The sequence below is a fragment of the Neophocaena asiaeorientalis genome, unplaced genomic scaffold (genome assembly GCF_003031525.2).
Source record: "Neophocaena asiaeorientalis asiaeorientalis breed wild unplaced genomic scaffold, Neophocaena_asiaeorientalis_V1.1 scaffold437, whole genome shotgun sequence".
Taxonomy (NCBI): Eukaryota; Metazoa; Chordata; class Mammalia; order Artiodactyla; family Phocoenidae; genus Neophocaena; species Neophocaena asiaeorientalis.
In genome coordinates, this window is record NW_020173375.1 from 1,600,415 (window position 1) to 1,625,601 (window position 25,187).

General features: G+C 37.9%; 1 protein-coding gene across 2 annotated transcripts in view; it reads right to left on the bottom strand.

Moving 5' to 3' along the window:
• The window catches only part of PPP2R3A (protein phosphatase 2 regulatory subunit B''alpha), a 211,292-nt gene that overhangs the window by 82,185 nt on the left and 103,920 nt on the right, over positions 1 to 25,187 (bottom strand). For both annotated transcript variants that reach the window (XM_024746252.1, XM_024746251.1), the window contains exon 7: positions 3,748 to 3,822. In XM_024746252.1, the coding sequence (XP_024602020.1) occupies positions 3,748 to 3,822 (75 nt within the window). The remainder of the gene's footprint in view (positions 1 to 3,747; positions 3,823 to 25,187) is intronic.

The following is a 25,187-nucleotide window of genomic DNA, read 5'->3' on the forward strand; positions in this document are numbered from 1 at the left end:
TGGGTTCCTGATCCACTCTAGTCACTATGGCTCTGAAAAGTATTTCTTCATGGTCTCCTGCAGAACTTGGACTTAAACAAAACTATCTAATAAAAATGATTTCTTTCTCTGTCAAAAGAAAACGTTCTCAAGGGGAAAGAGTTAAGCTATTAGTGATGAGCAGTTTCCACCAGTTTAGCCATTTTAGGAAATATCACTACCTTGTCCTTAACAATGAAAATCCTGACATTTCAGCCTGGAGTGATAGATTCAGGCCAATCAAGACACTGAATACACCACTAAGACACCATCTAAGCAAGCCACAGAAATATCTTTACTGCCAGCACCAATATCACAAAAAGTATTTTCAATATTATCACTAATTTTAAAACCTCACATGAGTACCTCTTTCCTCAAAAGTCAGCATATGCCAGTAAGGATAAGCAGAGCCTTATTCACTGGCAATTTCTTTGCATAGTATGCAAACCTGCAAACTCAAGGGCTACAATTTGCTGGTATTTCCAATTCTCATTTTCATTCGATATCAAGAGGCTTATTTCTCACTTGCCAACTCTTCTCTGGAAATAAAGGAGAACGTGGAGTGACTCTGCTCTTATTTAGGTAGTGATGTCCTTTTTTGCTATATGTAAATTTGGTGTTCTGCCTTTCCATTCTAAAACAGCTGACAAAATACTTAACTAAAGAAACAAATAAAAAGTCTTTTCCTGTAGCATAGGTTTTCAGTGATAAATGGAAAATAAAAGTTGCCCAAATTTTCTTCATTGTATATGTGCCACACATAAGCTAATACTTGAGTCATACACTGTGTAAGCAGTTTCTTCCAACTGTAAAGTGAAATAACTGAATAACTCTACCATGCAAACAAAATATGTTAATTGTCCTATACTGTATGCCACTGAGAGTATATATTCAATAGGGTTATATGATAAATTAATTTTGCTTTTTTTGAGATATCTGTCATTAATTCTGAGGCTGATCTTTGTAAGTTTCTTGGAAATACTGTTATCTTTGCCATGAGCAGGGTAGAGAATGACACTTCTCTAATTTGGTTACTTCTATGCCATTAGCAACAAAATTAATTAATTAATTAATTAATTAATTAATTAATTTCATACTAGAAAGCTTATTTTTTATTTTTTTATAGAAAAATTCACTGTACTCTGAAATAACCTAAAACTTTCAATGACTTCATGTCATTATCTGACCAAATTTCATAATAAAAAAGGCACTGGGTAGAACAGATAACCAGTCCAATAAAATTGTTTCTAGGTATTCAGTGTGATGCTTTTTATTTGCATCTTTCTGTTTTGGAGGGTAGTATGAGATTATCACAACAGTAGGTACACTTATCTCAGGACATACAGATTCACATTCTGTATTCTCAGTTAGATCTTATTTACTACTTACGTTATGATGTTTTGAGTTGCCCCATTATCATTATTTCACAAGTATTTTACACTTTAATGACTACTACTGAGCAATGGATTCATTTTAAAAAAAATTTTTATTGGAGTATAGTTGATTTACAAAGTTGTATTAGTTTCTGCTTACAACAAAGTGAATCAGCTATACTGGATTCATTTTTGTGAACTGGGGATAAAGCAGCATAATACTAACAATAAAGCATAAATTTAAGAAATGTAAACAATAATATGCAAATGTCACGCAAATATGTCAGCAGCAATAATTAATTGGATCCTGTTAATTGACCTATGTAGTTCTTTTTGTTCAATGACTAACATACTAGCATTTCTCAGAAAATGTGAATTATATGTGAACAAAATGGTTTCATGGCTTTGCACTCTTCCTAAAACTTCCTGGGGGCCACTTGCTAGATGACTATAGACCATCATAGGTCCAGCGATCATACTTCAATAAATACCAAACTAGAAAGTGTATAGAAGGAAAATTTATCTCTTTTATAATTCTGTTCTTTAATATCTTTTCTAAGAACAAATCCCAATAAAAGGTTGCTCTGTAGACAGCATTCTCTGAATTGGTAGAAGGTTGGTCTAGATTATCTTTAAGATCTTTTCTAATTCTTGAGATTCTAATATACTATTAATACGTCCTTAGTTTATAGAACAGTCAGCAATCAGAACCCAATAATTCCTATTGGAATTGAAACCAGGGTTATGTATAGAATTCTTAAGCATGAATAACTTCACTTATTCACTCAATAAATACTTACTGTGTATCTATTATGTGCCAGGCACTATTCTAGGTATTGGAGATATAGCAACATCTAAATATAGACAAAGTCCCTCCTCTCATGGAGTTTATGTTATAGAGAAGGAGATGGACAATAAACAAAAAATTTACGTATCAGTGATATAGGCGCTAAGAAGGAAAATAAAGCAGAACAAAGGAACAGAAGTGTAGAGGGAGGGGACAGGCAGAAGAAGGGTGAAGAAGGCAGAGGGTGATCAGGGAAGGTCTCACTAAGAAGGGAATGTCTGAGCACACATCTGGATGAAGTGAGGGAGTGAGTCATGTGGAAATCTGTAGGAAGAGCATTCCAGGCAGAGGAAAGAGTAAGAACAAAGCACCTGAGGCAGAAGCAGGTTTGCTCTGTTCCAGGAACAGAGAGGAGGCAGGCCGTTGTTGCTGAAGCAGAGTGATGAGATGGGGAAACACTGGAGGGTCTGAGCAGAGGAGTGACATGGTCTGACTTATATTTTCAAAGGGTAACTCTGCTTTGTGGAGACTAGACTGTAGGGCAATGAGGGTGTAAGTAGGGAGACCAATTAGAAGGAATCTATGTGAAACACAAGGATGAGTGGCTGGGCCAGGGTGACTGTAGTGGAGGTAGTGTAGTAGAGTGTTGTGGTTAACAGGCAAAAATAACTTCTGAGATACTCTTGGATGACAGTGACACCTTATGGTTCAAATAAAGTCTTATAAAGTTTTATGACAGAAGAGAATCAATGTAAAAGCAAATAATGAAGTTCCTACAGTAGAAAAAGAATGGTAGTATTCTGTAACTCAACAGAAACCAACAAATTCGTAGCCAACAAAAAGTGCCCTAAGAATGAGAGGGCCTTCCTCAGAGGAGACTGTTCTATTTACCAGAGGCAGGGATCATCTCCCCCGGGTATGGCTGTGAATGTGAGGTGTGCCCTGAGGTTGGTTCAGCTGTGGAGTTCTTCCAAAGATAATCTGGAAGCTAGGGCAGAGAATGCCTGGTGTGGCTGCAGTATGAGCTGTAGGCCTGTGTGCTCTCACTCATACTGCATGCCCTGCCTGTGACTGACCAAATGAGGCTGTGTATGAGAAACATGGGATGAGAACACCCCACAAAATAGGAGATTGTGATCATGTTATTTTAAATTCTTACATGATTTGTTTTCTGATTACATACAATCTATTTTTCATTATCATTTCAGTTCTAACTTTGAGGCTCTATAGATACATCTTTTTTTGGAAAAGGATGTTGAAAATTCTTTTCAGTATTATTTGCAAATGCTAAAGATCAACTGGGTATCAATATTAATGATACAGCAAAAGGTATACCTCATAATACCAGACCGAATGAGCATATCACTTAAATTTTATATACAAGAGACCTCTTAAGCGCTGGACACATATAAGAAGGCAAATAGATAGAAATAACTAATTCAATTTTACTTCCTTCCACTTAAAATAATCATTATAGCCCATTTTGCATAAAGATCTGAAAGCCTGGATACTAGATGACAAAAAGGAGACTTACAGAGTTATATTAAGACAAAAAGGGACTCGGCCTACCGTGGTGATGTAGCGGGAGTGGAATTCTGGAGCATCTTTCAGGAACGTGAGGCCAGGATGTGTATCTACCACATCCTGAAAAAGAACAAAACCAAACTAAATTAACAAACATACCCAAAAAATCCCCAAGACACCTACAGAATTTTTTTCCCTCTTGTAGAATACTTGCCAGTTGAGCAAACTCGCTGTTTCAGAATATTGAACAATGTACTTAAAATTTAATTAGTACTTTATTAAATTCAAATATTTCACAAGCATACTTATGTGTGTTTTTGAACAGTATATGTCAATAAAAAGTTAAAATTTTAATTTAGCTATATTTGGTGATTTATGAATCAAATGTCTTACAGGTACATACTGTAATTCTAACATGCATGTCCAGGAAATTCATCTCACAGATCTTGGTAGGGATTGCTAAGTGAAATTTACACAGAAAGGATGATAGACACAAGCCCACTAGAACGATTCTTTCTCAAACTACAGACATGGGAAATTTTTTGGGAAAAAAATAGCCTTGTAGCCAAATAGCTTTAAATCTATGTTAAGTTCTATGAACCAGCTAATGTTCATCAAAATAACTGTGTTGACAAATGTGTTTTCCAATTTAGGATTTTATTTATTTTAAAATCTGATATTTTGTTCTCATGGAAGACTATTAGAATATTAAATCCTTGAAATACTGTTTTTATTTTCTAATTAGGTTTTAAAAGCACTTTGAATGAGCCTAGAGAACCTAATGGAGATAATTACTGTTAATTTAATAACCAGAGGCAACAGCAATGCTAACATAGATATAATCTATTAATTGGCTAGTCATGAATGGACAGACATCAGTTATATCTCTTTCCTTTGTTTCTTCAGAGCAGTTAGCTATTCATACCTACCCATACAGTCTAAAACCAATGGACCTTACTATTTCTTTAAATTTTATTTGAAAATAATTTTAGACTTACAGAAAATTGCAAAAATTTTATAGAGAGATTTCCTACATATTTCTCCCAGCTTCCCATAATGGTAACAACTTACAAACCATAGTACAATTATCAAAACTAGGAAATGAACATTGATGTAATGCTAAACTACAGACCTTATTCAAAAATTTCCAGCTTTTCCCCTAATCCGTTTTTTCTGTTCCAGGATCCTAACTGCATTAGTTCTTGTGTCTCATTGGTCTCTCCCAATCTGTGGCAGTTCTTCAGTCTTTCCTTTTATTTCATGATTCTGACACTTTATGAGTTCTGGTTAGTTATTCTGTAGAATGTCTCTCAATGTGGCATTGTCTGGTATTTCCTCATCATTAAAGTTACACACTTTTAATGGGTATACCACAGAAGTGATGTTGTGTCCTTTTCAGTCTTACAAGGAGTATGTGATGCTGATACGTTTTACAACTTGTGTTAATTTTAGAACACACTTGGTTAAAGTGGTATCTGCTGGGTTGCCACCATAAATTTATTATTACCCCTTAATAACTGATAAATATCATGGGGGAGATACTTTAAGACACTGCTAATATCCTGTTTCTCTGAAAACTTGTGCCCACAGATTTCAGCAGCCATTGATGGAAACTGACTGTGGCATTTATATAGTGGTGTTTACCTTATTTATTTATTTATTAAACATCTTTATTGGAGTATAATTGCTTTACAATGGTGTGTTAGTTTCTGCTTTATAACAAAATGAACCAGCTACACATAAACATATATCCCCATATCTCTTCCCTCTTGCATCTTCCTCCCACCCTCCCTATCCCACCCCTCTAGGTGGTCACAAAGCACCGAGCTGATCTCCCTGTGCTATGCGGCTGCTTCCCACTAGCTATCTACTTTACATTTGGTAGTATATATAAGTCCATGCCACCCTCTCACTTCGTCCCAGCTTACCCTTCCCCCTCCCCGTGTCCTCAAGTTCATCCACTACATCTGCATCTTTATTCCTGTCCTGCCCCTAGGTTCTCCATAACCATTTTTTTAAGATTCCATATATATGTGTTAGCATATGGTATTTGTTTTTCTCTTTATGACTTACTTCAGCCTGTATGACAGACTCTAGGTTCATCCACCTCACTACAAATACCTCAGTGTCATTACTGTTTATGGCTGAGTAATATTCCATTGTATATATGTGTCACATCATCTTTATCCATTCAGCTGTTGATGGACACTTAGGTTGCTTCCATGTCCTGGCTATTGTAAACAGTGCTAAAATGAACATTGTGGTACATGACTCTTTTTGAATTATGGTTTTCTCAGGGTATATGCCCAGTAGTGGGACTGCTGGGTCGTATGGTAGCTCAATTTTTAGCTTTTCAAGGAACCTCCATATTGTTCTCCGTAGTGGCTGTATCAATTTACATTCCCAACAACAGTGCAAGAGGGTTCCCTTTTTTCCACACCCTCTCCAGCATTTATTGTTTGTAGATTTTTTGATGAAGGCCATTCTGACTGGTGTGAGGTGATACCTCAGTGTAGGTTTTTTTTTTTTTTGCGGTATGCGGGCCTCTCACTGTTGTGGCCTCTCCGGTTGTGGAGCACAGGCTCCGGACGCACAGGCTCAGCGGCCATGGGTCACGGGCCCAGCCGCTCCGCGGCATGTGCTATCCGCCTGGACTGGGGCACGAACCTGTGTCCCCTGCATTGGCTGGTGGACTCTCAACCACTGCGCCACCAGGGAAGTCCCACATTTATGTCTTTAATCCATTTTGAGTTTATTTTTGTGTATGGTGTTAGGGAGTGTTCTAATTTCATTCTTTTACATGTGGCTGTCCAGGACTACTTACTGAAGAAGCTATCTTTTCTCCACTGTATATTGTGGCCTCCTGTATCAAAAATAAGGCGATAATATGTGCGTGGATTTGTCTCTGGGCTTTCTATCCTGTTCCATTGATCTATATTTCTGTTTTTGTGCCAGTATCGTACTGTCTTGATTACTGTAGCTTTGTAGTATAGTCTGAAGTCAGAGAGCCTGATACCTCCAGCTCTGTTTTTCTTTGTAAGGATTGCTTTGGCTATTCGGGGTCTTTTGTGTTTCCATACAAATTGTAAAATTTTTTGTTCTAGTTCTGTGAAAAATACCATTGGTAGTTTGATAGGGGTTGCACTGAATCTGTAGATTGCTTTGGGTAGTATAGTCATTTTCACAATGTTGATTCTTCCAGTCCAAGAACATGGTATACCTCTCCATCTGTTTCTATTATCTTTAATTTCTTTCTTCAGTGTCTTATAGCTTCTGCATATAGGTCTTTTGTCTCCTTAGGTTGGTTTATTCCTGGGTATTTTATTCTTTTTGTTGCAATGGTAAATGGGAGTGTTTCCTTAATTTCTCTTTCAAATTTTTCATCATTAGTGTATAGGAATGCAAGAGATTTCTGTGCATTAATTTTGTATCCTGCTACTTTACCAAATTCATTGATTAGCTCTACTGGATTTCTGGTAGCATTCTCTATGTATAGTATCATGTCATCTGAAAACAATGACAGCTTTACTTCTTCTTTTCCAATTTGGATTCCTTTTATTTCTTTTTCTTCTCTGATTGCTGTGGCTAAAACTTCCAAAACTATGTTGAATAACAGTGGTGAGAGTGGGCACCCTTGTCTTGTTCCTGATCTTAGAGGAAATGCTTTCAGTTTTTCACCATTGAGGATGATGCTGGCTGTGGGTATGTCATATATGACCTTCAATATGTTGAGATAAGTTCCCTCTATGCCTACACTCTGGAGGATTTTTATCATAAATGGGTGTTGAATTTTGTCGAAAGCTTTTTCTGACTTTATTGAGATGATCATATGGTTTTTGTTCTTCAATTTGTTAATATGCTATGTCACATTGATTGATGTGCATATATTGAAGAATTCTTGCATTCCTGCGATAAACCCCACTTGATCATGGTGTATGATCCTTTTAATGTGCTGTTGGATTCTCTTTCATAGTATTTTGTTGAGGATTTCTGCATCTGTGTTCATCAGTGATATTGGCCTGTAGTTTTCTTTCTTTGTGACATCTCTGTCTGGTTTTGGTATCAGGGCGATGGTGGCCTCATAGAATGAGTTGGGGAGTGTTCCTACCTCTGCTATATTTTGGAAGAGTTTGAGAAGAATAGGTGTTAGTTCATCTCTAAATGTCTGAAAGAATTCACCTGTGAAGGCAATTGGTCCTGGGCTTTTGTTTGTTGGAAGATTTTTAATCACAGTCTCAATTTCAGTGCTTGTGATTGGACTGTTTAGTCTCCGCAGGTTGTGCCTTTCTAAGAATTTGTCCATTTTTCCAGGTTGTTCATTTTATTGGCATAGAGTTGCTTGTAGTAGTCTCTTATGAGGCTTTGTAATTCTGCAGTGTCCATTGTAACTTCTACTTCATTTCTAATTTTATTGATTTGAGTGCTCTCCCTCTCTTTCTTGATGAGTCTGGCTAATGGTTTATCAATTTTCTTTATCTTCACAAAGAACCAGCTTTTAGTTTTATTAATTTTTGTTATTATTTTATTAATTTTGTTATTGCTATTTCATATATTTCTCCTCAGAACTTTATGTTTTCTTTCCTTCTACTAATTTGGGTTTTGTCTGTTCTTCTTTCTCTTGTTCCTTTCGGTGTAAGGTTCATTTATTTGAGATTTTTATTGTTTCTTGAGGTAGGCTTGTATTGCTATAAACTTCCCTCTTAGAACTGCTTTTACTGCATCCCATAGGTTTTGGATCATCGTGTGTTTGTTGTCATTTGTCTTTAGATTTTTTTTTGATTTCCTTTGATTTCTACAGTGTTCTCTTGGTTATTTTGTAACATATTGTTTAGCCTCCATGTGTTTGTGTTTGTTTTCCCTTTAACTGATTTCTAATCTCATGGCGTTGTGGTCGGAAAAGATGCTTGATATGATTTCAATTTTCTTAAATTTACTGAGGCTTGTTTTGTGCCCCAAGATGTGATCTATCCTGAAGAATGTTCCGTGTGCATTTGAGAAGAAAGTGTAATCTGCTGTTTTCTGATGGAATGTCCTATAAATATAAATTAAGTCTATCTTGTTTAATGTGTCATTTAAAGCTTATGTTTCCTTATTTATTTTCTGTTTGGATGATCTCTCCATTGGTGTAAATGAGGTGGTAAAGTCCCCCACTATTATTGTGTTACTGTTGATTTTCTCTTTTATAGCTATTAACAGTTGCCTTATGTATCGAGGTGCTCCTATGCTGGGTGCATATATATTTATAATTGTTATATCTTCTTCTTGGATTGATCCCTTGATCATTATTTAGTGTCCTTCCTTGTCTTTTGTAACATTCTTTATTTTAAAGTCTATTTTATCTGATATGAGTATTGCTACTCCAGCTTTCTTTTGATTTCCATTTGCATGGAATATCTTTTTCCATCCCCTCACTCTCAGTTTGTATGTGTCCCTAGGTCTGAAGTGGGTCTCTTGTAGACAGCATGTATATGGGTCTTGTTTTTGTACCCATTCAGCCAGTCTATGTGTTTTGGTGGGAGCATTTAATCCATTTACATTTAAGGTAACTATCAATATGTATGTTTCTATTACCATTTTCTTAATTGTTTTGGGTTTGTTATTGTGTGTCTTTTCCTTCTCTTGTGTTTCCTGCCTGGAGAAGTTCCTTTAGCATTTGTTGTAAAGCTGTTTGGTGCTGCTGAAATCTCTTAACTTCTGCTTGTCTGTAAAGGTTTTAATTTCTCCATCGAATCTGAATGAGATCCTTGTTGGGTAGAGTAATCTTGCTTGTAGGTTTTTCTCCTTCATCACTTTAACTATGTCCTGCCACCCCCTTCTGGCTTGCAGGGTTTCTGCTGAAAGAACAGCTGTTAAACTTATTGGGATTCCCTTATATGTTATTTGTTGTTTTTCCATTGCTGCTTTTAATATTTTTTCTTTGCATTTAATTTTTGATAGTCTGATTAATATGTGTCTTGGCGTGTTTCTCCTTGGATTTATCCTGTATGGGACACTCTGTGCTTCCTGGACTTGATTAACTATTTCCTTTCCCATATTAGGGAAGCTTTCAACTATAATCTCTCCTAATATTTTCTCAGTCCTTTTCTCTTTTTCTTCTTCTTCTGGGACCCCTATAATTCGAATGTTGGTGCGTTTAATGTTGTCCCAAAGGTCTCTAAGACTGTCCTCAATTCTTTGCATTATTTTTTCTTTATTCTGCTCTGCAGTAGTTATTTCCACTATTTTATCTTCCAGGTCACGTATCCATTTTTCTGCCTCAGTTATTCTGCTATTGATTCATTCTAGAGAATTTATATTTCATTTACTGTATTGTTCATCATTGTTTCTTTACTCTTTAGTTCTTCTAGGTCCTTGTTAAACGTTTCTTGTATTTTCTCCATTCTATTTCCAAGATTTTGGATCATGTTTACTATCATTACTCTGAATCCTTTTTCAGGTAGACTGCCTATTTCTTCTTCATTTGGTAAGTCTGGTGGGTTTTTACCTTGCTCCTTCATCTGCTGTGTGTTTTGCTGCCTTCTCATTTTGTTTAACTCACTGTGTTAGGGGTCTCCTTTTCACAGGCTGAAGGTTCGTAGTTCCTGTTGTTTTTGGTGTCTGTCCCCAGTGGCTAAGGGTGGTTCAGTGGGCTGTGTAGGCTTCCTGGTGGAGGGTACCAGTGCCTGTGTTCTGCTGGATGAGGCTGGATTTTGTCTTTCTGGTAGGCAGGTCCACATCCGGTGGTGTGTTTTGGCGTGTCTGTAACCTTATTATGATTTTAGGCAGCCTCTGTGCTAACGGTTGGGGTTGTGTTCCTGTCTTGCTAGTTGTTTGGCATAGGGTGTCCAGCACTGTAGCTTGCTGGTCGTTGAGTGGAGCTGGGTCTTAGCGTTGAGATGGAGATTTCTGGGCGAGCTTTCGCCATTTGATGTTATGTGGAGCTGGGAGGTCCCTGGTGGACCAGTGTCCTGAACTTGGCTCTGCCCCCTCAGAGGCACAGGCCTGACACCTGGCCAGAGCACCAAGACCCTGTCAGACACACGGCTCAGAAGGGAGAAAAAAAGAAAGAAAGAAAGAGAAAAAAGAGAAATACAATAAAGTTATTAAAATAAAAAATTATTAAAAATAAAAAAATGAAAAATAGGGCTTCCTTGGTGGCGCAGTGGTTGAGAGTCCGCCTGCCGATGCAGGGGACACAGGTTCGTGCCCCGGTGTGGGAAGATCCCACATGTCGCGGAGCGGCTGGGCCCGTGAGCCATGGCCACTGAGCCTGCACATCTGGAGCCTGTGCTCCGCAATGGGAGAGGCCACAACAAAAAAAAAGGCCCGCGTACCGGAAAAAAAAACAAAAACAAAAACAAAAACAAAAACAAAAAAAAAAAAAAAAGAAAAAGGAATGAAAGAAGAGAGCAACCAAACCAAAAAACAAATCCACGAATGATAACAAACGCTAAAAATTATAGTAAAAAAAATAAATAAAACGGACAGACAGAACCCTAGGACAAATCGTAAAAGCAAAGCTATACAGACAAAATCACACAAAGAAGCATACACATACACACTCACAATAAGAGAAAAAGGAAAAAAAAAATATATCATTGCTCCCAATGTCCACCACCTCAATTTTGGGATGATTCGTTGTCTATTCACATATTCCACAGATGCAGGGTACATCAAGTTGATTGTGGAGATTTAATCCACTGCTCCTGAGGCTGCTGGGAGAAACTTCCCTTTCTCTTCTTTGTTCACACAGCTCCTGGGGTTCAGCTTTGAATTTGCCCCACCTCTGTGTGTAGGTCACCTGAGGGCTTCTGTTCCTGCCCAGACAGGATAGGGTTAAAAGTAGCAGCTGATTAGGGGACTCTGGCTCACTCAGGCCGGGGGGAGGGAGGGGTACGAAATGCGGGGTGAGCCTGCTGCAACAGAGGCCAGAATGACATTGCAACAGCCTGAGGCGTGCCATGCGTTCTCCCGGGGTAGGTGTCCCTGGATCCCGGGACCCTGGCTGTGGTGGGCTGCACAGGCTCCCTGGAAGGGGAGGTGTGGAGAGTGACCTGTGCTCGCACACAGGCTTCTTAGTGGCTGCAGCAGCAGCCCTAGTGTCTCATGCCGTATCTGGTGTCTGTGCTGATGGATGCAGCTTGCACCTGTCTCTGGCACTCATCTGGGTGGTGCTCTGAATCCCCTCTCCTCATGCACCCCGAAACAATGGTCTCTTGCCTCTTAGGCAGTTCCAGACTTTTTCCCGGACCTCCTCCTGGCTAGCTGTGGCACACTAGCCCTCTCAGGCTGTGTTCATACAGGCAACCCCAGTCCTCTCCCTGGGATCTGACCTCCCAAGCCCAAACCTCAGCTCCCAGCCCTAACCCGTTCCAGTGGGTAAGCAGACAAGCCTCTCAGGCTGGTAAGTGCTGGTCGGCAGCAATCTTCTGTGTGGGAATCTCTCTGCTTTGCCCTCTGCACCCCCGTTGCTGCACTCTCCTCTGTGGCTCCAAAGCTTCCCCCCTACCCACCCCCCATCTCCACAAGTGAAGGAGCTTCCTAGTGTGTGGAAACTTTTCCTCCTTCACAGCTCCCTCCCACTGGTGCAGGTCCCATCCCTATTCTTTCGTCTCTGTTTTTTCTTTTGCCCTACCCAGGTACGTGGGGAGTTTCTTGCCTTTTGGGAGGTCTGAGGTCTTCTGCCAGCACTCAGTAGGTGTTCTGTAGGAGTTGTTCCACATGTAGATGTATTTCTGATGTATTTGTGGGGAGAAAAGTGATCTCCACGTCTTAGTCTTCTGCCATCTTGAAGGTCTCCCCCTACCTAAGTCTCCCCCTTCCTTCTATAAGGAAGAGCTGTCCTTTCTCTCCGGCGTACTTATTTGTTCAATTTATGAGCTAGCTTTGGTCACTGGGAACTCTTTTAAATTGGCTCCTGTGTCCTCTTGACATGTCCCACCCTTTTGTAAGCACTTCTGTATTTTTTGGTATCACAAGATGGTCCAGTCTCATCTTATATTTTCCATGCTCCAGCCCTAGAATCAACCTTTTCTCCAAGCAGCCCTGATTCCTTTTACTGCAGAATGGTATTGAGAAACCACATCTGGGGGCTGCTTGTTACTACTAGGGTGTCATTGCTAGTGGACCCTCTTGGCAGACAGAACTAGGAATATATATATGTGTGTATATCAGTCCGTATGTACACATATATTTCTTTCTCTTTCTATCTGTGTATATTAAAAACTATGTAATCATACAGATAACTGATTTCAATTCAATACCACAAGGTTCATTCATGACTTCCCCCTTTCCTTTGTAACTTTAACAGACTTGCCAACACCTACCCCATTGAGAAAGTAATTTACTAAGTAGGCTACAGTATTTGTGTACAGTACCTTTTGTCTTTAGTCTTAAGAGTCTCCAGTTAAAATATTCTTTCCAAGGTTACTTAGGTTAGCTCTTTCCTTATCTTCCTTTATCCTCTTTAATGTGGTTGTGCTGTCCATTTGTAATACAGTTCAGTTCATTTGTTACTGTTTATATTCTATTTTGGGTTTCTTGCCTACAGGTCTTGGTTGATTATTATTTATTGCAGGGAGAGTATGCAAAACATTACTATGGTTCTAAGAGTCAAATCTAAGGTAAAACTGACATCTTAATAATATCAAGTCTTCCCATCAATAAAGAAGACAATCTCTCCATTTATATAAATCTTAATTTCTCTCAGCAATGTTTACTGTTTTCAGTACACATGTTTTGCACATCTACTGTCAGATCTGCCTCTAGTATTTGATATTTTGGGGTAGTATTATAAACGGTATTTAAAAGATTTCAATTTCCAATTATTTGTTGCTAGCATATAGAAAGAAAATTGAGTTTTGTACATTGATAATGTAACTGTAACCTTGCTAAACTCACTTATTAAATACAGCTTTAAAGTGATTGGCTCAAGATGGCGGAGTAGAAGGATGTGCACTCACTCCCTCTTGCAAGAGTGCCGGAATCACAACTAACTGCTGAACAATCATCCAGAGGAAGACACTGGAACTCACCAAAAAAGATATCCCACATCCAAAGACAAGGAGAAGCCACAGTGAGACAGTAGGACGGGCGCAATCACAGTAAAATCAAATCCCATAACTGCTGGGTGGGTGACTCACAGACTGGAGAACACTTACACCACAGAAGTCCACCCACTGGAGTGAAGGTTCTGAGCCGCACGTCAGGCTTCCCAACCTGGGGGTCAGGCAACGGGAGGAGGAATTCCCAGAGAATCAGACTTCTCAGCCTAGACGGATTTGATTGCAGGACTTCGACAGGACTGGGGGAAACACTCCACTCTTGGAGGGCACCCACAAAGTAGTGTGCACATCAGGACCCAGGGGGAAGGAGCAGTGACTCCATAGGAGACGGAATCAGACCTACCTGCTAGTGTTGGAGGATCTCTCGCAGAGGAGGGGGTGTGGCTGTGGCTCACCACAGGGACAAGGACGCTGGCAGCAGAAGTTCCGGGGAGTACTCCTTGGCATGAGCCCTCCAGGAGTCTGCCATTAGCCCCACCAAAGAGGCTGTAGCCTCCAGTGCTGGGCTGCCTCAGGCCAAACAACCAACAGGAAGAAAATTCAGCCCTACCCATCAGCAGACAAGCAGATTAAAGTTTTACTGAGCTCTGCCCACTAGAGCAACACCCAGCTCTACCCAACACCAGTCACTCCCATCAGGAAGCTTGCATAAGCCTCTTAGATAGCCTCAGCCACCAGAAGGCACACGGCAGAAGCAAGAAGAACTACAATCCTGCAGCCTGTGGAACGAAAACCACATTCACAGAAAGATAGACAAAATGAAAAGGCAGAGGGCTATGTACCAGATAAAACCCCAGAAAAACAACTAAAAGAAGTGGAGATACGCAACCTTCCAGAAAAAGAATTCAGAATAATGATAATGAAGATGATCCAGGACCTCAGAAAAAGAATGGAGGCAAAGATTGAGAAGATGCAAGAAATGTTTAACAAATACCTAGAAGAATTAAAGAACAAACAAACAGAGATGAACAATACAATAACTGAAATAAAAAATACACTAGAAGGAATCAATAACAGAATAACTGAGGCAGAAGAACAGATAAGTGACCTGGAAGACAGAATGGTGGAATTCACTGCTGCGGAACAGAATAAAGAACGAAAAGAAATGAAGACAGCCTAAGAGACCTCTGGGACAACATTAAATGCAACAACATTTGCATTATAGGGGTCCCAGAAGGAGAAGAGAGAAAGGACTAGAGAAAATATTTGAAGAGATTATAGTCGAAAACTTCCATAACATGGGAAAGGAAATAGCCACCCAAGTCCAGGGAGTGCGGAGAGTCCCAGGTAGGATAAACCCAAGGAGAAACACGCCAAGACACATAGTAATAAAATTGACAAAAATTAAAGACAAACAAAAATTATTAAAAGCAATAAGGGAAAAATAACACACAAGGGAACTCCCATAAGGTTAACAGCTGATTTCTCAGCAGAAACTCTACAAGCCAGAAGGGAGTGGCACCATATATTTAAAACGATGAAAGGGAAGAAACTACAACCAAGATTACTCTAGCTGGCAAGGATCTCATTCAGATTTGACAGAGGAATCAAAAGCTTTACAGACAAGCAAAAGCTAAGAGAATTCAGCACCACCAAACCAGCTCTACAAGAAATGCTAAAGGAACTTCTCTAAGTGAGAAACACAAGAGAAGAAAAAGACCTACAAAAATAAACCCAAAACAATTAAGAAAATGGTAACAGGAATATACATATCAATAATTACCTTAAATGTGAATGGATTAAATGCTCCAACCAAAAGACAAAGGCTCGCTTAATGGATACAAAAACAAATCCATATACATGCTGTCTACAAGAGACCCACTTCAGACCTAGGGACACATACAGACAGAAAGTGAAGGGATGGAAAAAGATATTCCATGCAAATGGAAATCAAAAGAAAGCTGGAGTAGCAATACTCATATCAGATAAAATAGACTTTAAAATAAAGAATGTTACAAAAGACAAGGAAGGACACTACATAATGATCAAGGGATCAATCCAAAAAGAAGATATAACAATTATAAATATTTATGCACCCAACAAAGGAGCACCTCAATACATAAGGCAAATGCTAACAGCTATAAAAGAGGAAATCGACAGTAACACAATAATAGTGGGGGACTTTAACAACTCACTTACACCAATGGACGGATCATCCAGACAGAAAATTAATAAGGAAACATAAGTTTAAATGAAAAAATAGACCAGATAGGTTTAATTGATATTTGTAGGATATTCCATAAGAAAACAGCAGATTACACTTTCTTCTCAAGTGCACATGGAACATTCTCCAGGATAGATCACATCTTGGGTCAAAAATCAAGCCTCGATTAATTTAAGGAAACTGAAATCATATCAAGCATCTTTTCTGACCAAAAACGTAAAAAACACTAACACATGGAGGCCAAACAATACGTTACTAAATAACCAAGAGATCACTGAAGAAATCAAAGAGGAAATCAATAAAAACCTAGAGACAAATGATAACAAAAACATGACGATCCAAAACCTATGGGATGCAGCAAAAGCAGTTCTAAGAGGGAAGGTTATAGCAATACAATCCTACCTCAAGAAACAATAAAAATCTCAAATAAACTAACCTTACACCTAAAACACCATGATCAAGTGGGATTTATCCCAGGGATGCAACGATTCTTCAATATATGCCAGTCAATCTATGTGATACGTCATATTAACAAACTGAAGAATAAAAACCATATGATCATCTCAATAGATCCAGAAAAAGCTTTTGACAAAATTTAACACCGATTTATGATAAAAACTTTCCAGAAAGTGGGCATAAGAGGGAACCTACCTCAACATGATAAAGGCCATACATGACAAACTCTCAGCAAACATCATTCTCAATGGTGAAAAACTGAAAGCATTTCCTCTAAGATCAGGAACAAGACAAGGATATCCACTCTCACCACTATTATTCAACATAGTTTTGGAAGTCCTAGCCACACCAATCAGAGAAGAAAAAGAAATAAAAGGAATACAAATTGGAAAAGAAAAAGTAAAACTGTCACTGTTTCCCATGATAGTAAAACTATCATGCCGATGATAAGATACTATACATAGACAACCTAAAGATGCCACCAGAAAACTACTAGAGTTAATCAGTGAATTTGGTGAAGTTGCAGGATACATAATTTGGTGAAGTTGCAGGATACATAATGAACGCACAGAAACCTCTTGCATTCCTATATACTAACAATGAAAGATCAGAAAGAGAAATTAAGGAAACAATCCCATTCACTATTGCAACAAAAAGAATAAAATACCTAGGAATGAACCTCCCTAAGGAGATAAAAAACCTGTACTCAGAAAACTATAAGACACTGATGAAAGAAATCAAAGATGACACAGACAGATGGAGAGATATACCATGTTCCTGGATTGGAAGAATCAAAACTGTGAAAATGATTATACTACCCAAAGCAATCTACAGATTCAATGCAATCCCTATCAAATTACCAATGACATTTTTTACAGAACTAGAACAAAAAATCTTTAAATTTGTATGGAGACAAAAAAACCTGAATAGCCAAAGCAATCTTGAGGGCAAAAAATGGAGCTGGAGGAATCCGACTCCCTGGCTTCAGACTACACTACAAAGCTACAGTAATCAAGACAATATGGTACTGGCACAAAAACAGAAAAATAGATCAATGGAACAGCATAGAAAGCCCAGAGATAAACCCATGCACCTATGGTCAACTAATGTATGACAAAGGAGGCAAGGATACCTTGCCTTGGAGAAAAGACAGTCTCTTCAATAAGTGGTGCTGGGAAAACTGGATAGCTACATGTAAAAGAATGAAATTAGAACACTCCCTAACACCATACACAAAAAGAAACTGAAAATGGGTTAGAGACCTAAATGTAAGACTGGACACCATAAAACGCTCAGAGGAAAACATAGGAAGAACATTCTGACATAAATCACAGCCAGATCTTTTATGACCCACCTTGTAGAGTAATGGAAATAAAAAAGTAAATAAATAAATGGGACCTAATGAAACCTAAAAGCTTTTGCACAGCAAAGGAAACTGTAAACAAGATGAAAAGACAGCCCTGAGAATGGGAGAAAATATTTGCAAATGAATCAAGAGACAAAGGATCAATCTCCAAAATATATAAACAGCTCATGCACCTCAATATTAAAAAAACAAACAACCCAATTCAAAAATGGGCAGAAGACCTAAATAGACATTTCTCCAAAGAAGACATACAGATGGCCAAGAGGCACATGCAAAGCTGCTCATCACTAATTATTAGAGAAATGTAAATCAAAACTACACTGAGGTATCACCTCACACAAGTTAGAATGGGCATCATCAGAAAATCTACAAACAACAAATGCTGGAGAGGGTGTGGAGAAAAGGGAACCCTCTTGCACTGCTGGTGGAATGTAAAATTGATACAGCCACTGTGGAACACAGTATAGAGGTGCCTTAAAAAACTAAAAATAGAGCTACCATATGACCCAGCAATCCCACTACTGGGCATATACCCAGAGAAAACCATAATTCAAAAAGACACATGCACCCCAGTGTTCACTGCAGCACTATTTACAATAGCCAGGTCATGGAAGCAACCCAAATGCCCATCGACAGACAAAAGGATAAAGAAGATGTGGTACATATATACAATGGAATATTACTCAGCCATAAAAAGGAACAAAATTGGGTCATTTGTAGAGATGTGGATGGACCTAGAGACTGTCATACAGAGTGAAGTAAGTCAGAAAGAGAAAAACAAATATCGTATATTAACGCATATATGTGAAATCTAGAAAAATGGTACAGTTGAACTGGTTTGCAAGGCAGAAATAGAGACACAGATGTAGAGAACAGATGTATGGACACCAAGGGGGGAAAGCATGGGGGTGGGTGAGTGGGATGAATTGGGAGATTGGGATTGACATATATACAGTAATATGTATAAAATAATTAAGAAGAACTTGCTGTATAAAAAAATTTTTAAATTAAAAAAAAGTACAATAGGAAGTAAAAAAATAAATACAGCTTTAGCAGAATCCCATAAATTTTGATATGTTGTATTTTCATTTTCATTCATTTCAAAATACTTCCTAATTTTCCTTTTGATTTCTTCTTCTCTGACCCATAGGTTATTTAGTTATCAAATATTTAGGAATTTTTCACAGATTTTTTATTATTTCTAATTTAATTCCATTATGGTCAGAGAATATATTTTGTGAGCTGAATATTTAAAATTTGTTGAGATTTGTTCTATGGCCCAGAATATGGTCTATTTTGGTAAATATTCTGTGTACATGTTAAAGGAATGTGTATACTGTATGACAAAGGTATGTGTGAACCCATACCTTCTTACTCAGATTCCTAATACCCTTTCTGGTTTTCAATATAAAGTAGAAAAGATAACATGTGGGGAAAAATATAATCAAATATATCAAGATTTCAGAGAAAAAATAAAGGAATGTGTATTCTGCTGTTGTTGGGTGAAGTGTAATACAAATGTCAATTAGGTCAGGTTGGTTGATAGTTTTGTTTAAGTGTTCTATATCCTTATTGATTTTCTCTCTACTTGTTCTATTCATTATTCAGAGCAGCACGTGGAAATCTACCACTATAAGTGTGGATTTATCCTTGCAGTTCTATTGGATATTGATTCATGCATTTTGAAGGTCTGTTATTAGGTGTGTAAACATTTAGAATTGTTATATCCTCTTGACAAATTGATCCCTTTATCATTCCCTAGCAACATTATTTTCTCTAAAAACTACTTTGTCTGACATTAATATAGCCACCCTGCCTTTTCTTTTCTTTTTGTGGCAAAAAAAATACATAAGATTCATCCTCCCAATGATTTCCAAGCATATAGTACAATACTGTCAACCACTTGCACATTGTTGGGCAACAGATCTCCAGATTCCCCCCACTCCCCACCCACTCAATCCCGGATGACTAAAACTACACTCATCACACAATGAATCCTTACCTCACCCTCCCTCAGCCACTGGCACCCACCATTCTTCTTTCTACCTGTATGAATTTGACCACTTTAGATACCTCATATAAGTGGAGTCATGCAGTATACGTCTTTTTGTGACTGGCTTATTTCCCTTAGCATAATGTTCTCAATGTTTATCTATGTTGCTGCATGTGACAGAATTTCCCTTTTTAAAAAAGGTGAACAATATTCCATTCCATGTATATACCACATTTTCTTTATCCATTCATCCACTGATGGACATTTATGTTACTTCCACCTCTTGGCTATTGTGAATAATGCTGCTATCAACGTGGGTGTACAAATATCTCTTTGAGATTCTGTTTTCAATTCTTTTGGATGTACACCCAGGAGTAGTATTGCTGATCATATGGAACTTCCATATTACTTTCCATAGTGGCTGTACCATTTTACATTCCTACCAGTATTCCAATTTCTCCACATCCTTACCAATGCTTTAAAAAAAAAAAAAAAAAGTAACCATCCTAATGGGTGTGAGGTGGTATCTCATTGTGGTTTTGCTTTGCATTCCCTACTTATTTAATGATGTTGAACATCTTTTCATATTCTTATCAGACGTTTTATTTTCTTTAGAGAAATACCTACTCAAGTCCTTTGCCCATTTTAAATTCAGGTTGTTTGTTGTTGTTGTTATTGAGTCACAGGAGTTCTTTATATAGTCTGGATAGTAACCTAATCAGATACGTTTGCAAATATTTTTCCATTCTGTAGGTTGCCTTTCACTGTGCTGACTGTTTCTTTTCTGTGAAGGCTTAAAGTTTAATATAATCCCATTTGTCTATTTTTGCTTTTGTTGCCTGTGCTTTTGGTGTCATATCCATAAAGTCATGGTCAAATCTAATATCGTGAAGTTTCCTCTATGTCTTCTTCTAGGAGTTTTATAGTTTCAGGTCTTATGTTTAGGTCTTTAATCCATTTTGCATTAATTTTTCTATATGGTGTAAGATACGTTCTAACTTCTTTCCTTTGCATGTGGATATCCAGTTTTCCCAGCTCCATTTGTTGGGGACTATTGTTTCCCCATTATTATTCTTGGCACCCATGTTGAAGGTCATTTGACCATATAAGCAAGAATTTATTTCTGGGTTCTCTATTCTGTTCCATTGGTCTGTATATCTCTGTTTATGCCAGTACCATCCTGTTTTGATTGCTGTATCTTTGTAATAAGTTTTGAAGTCATAAAGTGTGAGGCTTCCAGCTTTGTTCTCCTTTCTCAGGATTGTTTTGGCTATTCCAAGTCCTAAAAATTCCATATGAATTTTAGAATTGTTTTTTCTATTTCTGCAAAAAATACCATTGGTATTTTTAAACAACTTTATTGAGGTATAACTGATATACAGAAACTGCACCTATTTAATATACACAATTTGATGAGTTTGGACACATGCATACACCTAGGAAACCATCAGTGCAATCAAGGTAATAGACATATACTTCATCTCCAACACTTTCCCTGTGCTGCTTCTCTTCTTGTTTCTTTTGTTTGTTTTTTGGTAAGAATACTTAACATGAGATCTACCTTCTAACAAAATTTTAAGTGCACAATACAGTATTGTTAATGATAGGTGCTATGTTGTACAGCAGATCTCTAGAACTTATTTGTCTTGGATAACTGAAACTTTATAACCAATGAACAACGTCTCCATGATTCCACTTATATGAGGTATCTAAAATAGTCAAACTCAGAGAAGCAGAGAACAGAAATAGTAGTTGCCAGGGAATGGGGGAATGGGACCATTGGGATTTAGATAGAGATTGCATCAATCTATAGATTGCTTTGGATAGTATGGGTATTTAAAAATAGTAAGTCTTTCAATCCATGAACATGGAATATCTTTCCATTTATTTGTAAGAGTTTTTTTTTTTAACAGGAGAAAAATTAAACAAAAGTTAAATGTGTATACATGGGAGAGACCCAGGAAAACTGAGTAACTAGCCAAAATGGCCAAAGCCTTTACCTTAAATACCATCTTCAGCTAAAGACACACGTGGATGTTGGGGGTAGTGGTTTGGGACTTCAAAGAGGAGGAAGGCAATTCACATGAAGATGGAAAAGCAAATGTTTGATAAACAAGTGTTCGCTGGGCTACACAGAGACAATAGAACAGAGTGGACTCTGATTTCTAGGCCCTGCCCAGTTTCCCCCACCATACTTAGCCCATATTCTTTGCAGAGATCTCTGCTGATAGCTCTGTTCCAGGAACAGTCCCTCTATCTAAATTCTTTTAGGCAATTAGGGAGAAGGTCAAAGTTTTTTCCTGTGTCTTTTGGGCTTTGTGTTCAGCCTGAAATAACCTACATGCCAAAGAGACATTTTGGGGTGGCAAATTTTGCTCTCCTACATGGGCTTCAGTGAGGAAGTCAAAATATGAATGGGCTATCTCACAAAAATAATTCTCAGACTTGAGGCAGGGGTCAAGGGCAGCTGAGATCTGGTGGCCTGCAGGAGAGCTAAGGGCTACTGCAATGAGGGAATTCCTGGGGACCTCATCCTTACTCCCCATCAGATAAAGCCTGGGACATTTGGTTATTAACATAAGGGAGTAATATTATGAAGAAGCTTGCTTTAGGGGTCTCTCTGGCCCCTCCTGTCTTCACGGCCCCTTCTGACTGAGTTCAGAGCCCTTGAAGTGCCTAAAAAATTCCCCAAACCCCACCCCCAGGAAAATCTCTGCTGGGGTCTGCTTTCTTCCTGGAGATCCATGAGGAGAGAGATCTGGGTATATAGGTGAGATCCTCCAAACAGTGCATATGGATGGAAAAGAGAAGGTGTTAAAGGGCTCAGCTGTGGGAGTTCCAACATTTAGAAGTCAGGAGGATGAGGAGGGACCTTTCTACCTTTGCCAAATTGTTGCTTTCTTAAGTTCTTAGTGGTAACATTTCTGGCTAAAGGGTGGGAACAACATGGCTGTAAGAATGTATGAGTCAATTTCTGGGCAACTTCACCATCACTGGATATAAACATTTTTGGGGGGTTCTTTTAGAATGTGTAAATTGTCATCTTCAGACTGCTTTCATTTACATTTCTTTGATATCTAGGGAGAATTAACATTTTCCCACTGTTTGTCTACTAACTGTATGTCCCTTATGGGATTAGTCCTGTATTTTACTTATTTATCGTTTGGAATATAGATATTTATTTTACAAATTTGAATCAGTTTTTTTCATTTAATTTTTTATTGAAGTATAGTTGATTTACAAATATTATGTTAGTTTTAAGTGTACAGCATAGTGATTCAGTATTTTTGCAGATTATACTACACTATAGATTATTACAAGATAATGGCTAATAATTCTCTGTGCTATACAGTATATCCTTGCTACTTATTTTATACATATATACTTTTTCAGATTGTTTTCCATTATAGGTTATTAGAAGATACTGAATATAGTTCCCTGTGCTATATAGTAAGTCCTTGTTGTGTATCTATTTTATATAGAGTAGTGTACATCTGTTAACCCCAAGGTCCTAATTTATCCTCCCCCCCACCCCCACCTCCTTTCCCCCTTTGGTAACCATAAGTTTGTTTTCTATGTCCATGAGTCTGTTTCTGTTTTGTAAATAAGTTCATTTGTATCATTTTTTTAGACTCCACGTATAAGTGATAGCATATGATATTTGTCTTTGACTTACTACTTCATTTAGTGTGATAGTCTCTAGGTCCATCTATGTTGCTGCAAATGGCATTATTTCATTCTTTTTTATGGCTTCCATTATATACATCTTTATCCATTCATCTACTGATGGACATTTAGGTTGCTTCCATGTCTTGGCTATCGTAAATAATGCTGCAACAAACACTGGGGTGCATGTATCTTTTCAAGTTACGGTTTTCGTCTTGTCTGGATATGTGCCCAAGAGTGGGATTGCTGGATCATACGGTAGCTCTATTTTTAGTTTTTTAAGGAACCTCTATACTGTGTTCCACAGTGGCTGCACCAATCTACATTCCCACCAACAGTGTAGGAGGGTTCCCTTTTCTCCACACCCTCTCTAGCGTTTGTTACTTGTAGACTTTTTGATAATAGCCATTCTGACTGGTGTGAGGTGATACCTCACTGTAGTTTTGATTTGCATTTCTGTAAGAGCTTTCTTTTGATTAATATTAGCATGGTATATATATTTCCCTCCTTTTACTTTTAACCTATTTGTGTCTTTATATTTCTTTCAGGCAACATACTATATTTGGGTCTTGGTTTTTTGTCTAATCTTTGCTTTTGGGGGTATTCACACCACTTATACGTAATGTGACTACTGATATGGTTAGGTTTAAATCTATCATCTTGCTATTTGTCCCATCCATTCTTTGTTCTTTTTTTTTCTTCCTTTTCTGCCTCCTTTTGTGTTAACTGAGTGTTCTTTATGATTCTTTCATTTTATTTCCTTTTTTGGCTTATTAGCTATAACTCTTATTTTAGAGGTGCATCAGAGGTTACAGCATACATCTTTAGTTTACTACAATCTACTTTCAAGAGATGTTATACAACTTCATGGATTACATGCAAGCCATAACAATATACTTCCATTTCTCTTCTCCCAGTCTTTATGCTATTGTTGTCAAATTGTACTTAAACATATATTAGAAACACCATAATGCATTGTTGATAGTTTCATTTAAAGAGTTACTTTTCTTCTAAAGAGATGTGAATAATAAAAAATCACATACATGTAGTTACCACTTCTGGAGTTCATTCCTTTGTGTAGATTTGCATTTCCATCTGGTATTACTTTCTTCCTTGCCTAAACAACTTTTAAAACAAACAAACAAATAAAAAACAAACAAACACAACACATCTCTTGTAGTGCATTTCTGTTGGTGATGAATTCTTTGAGCTTTTCTATGTCCAAAAAAATCCTTAATTCACCTTCATTTTTGAACGGTATTTTCACTGTGTATAGTATTCAAGGTTGATAGTTCTTTCCTTTCAGTACTTTAAAGATGTTGCTCCTCTGTCTTCTGGCTTGGACTTTTCCAACACGAAATCCGCTGTCATCTTTATCTTTGTTCCACTCTATGAAATGTGACTATCTTCTCTGGCTACTTTTCAAAGTTTCTTTTTATTACTGATTTTGAGCCACGTTATTATGATGTGCCCTAGTATAGATTTGTGTTTCTTGTGCTTTGGGCTTATTGAGCATCTTAGTTTCATGGGTTTATAGTTTTTACCAAGTACAGAAAATTCTGGGCCATTATCTCTTCAAATAATTTTCTGTCCCCCTGGAATGCAATTTCAGCACTAACTATGCAGAGTTAGTGCAGATTTCACAGGTTAAGGGCACAGTCCCCCACAAGACTCCTCTCACTTCAGACACCAGCCATAACTCTGGGGTTCCCAGGCTACCCATACTTCTGACTAACTGGCCATGAATTTGGGGGTTTCCATTATCCTCTGAGGTTCAACAACTTGCCCAAATGACCC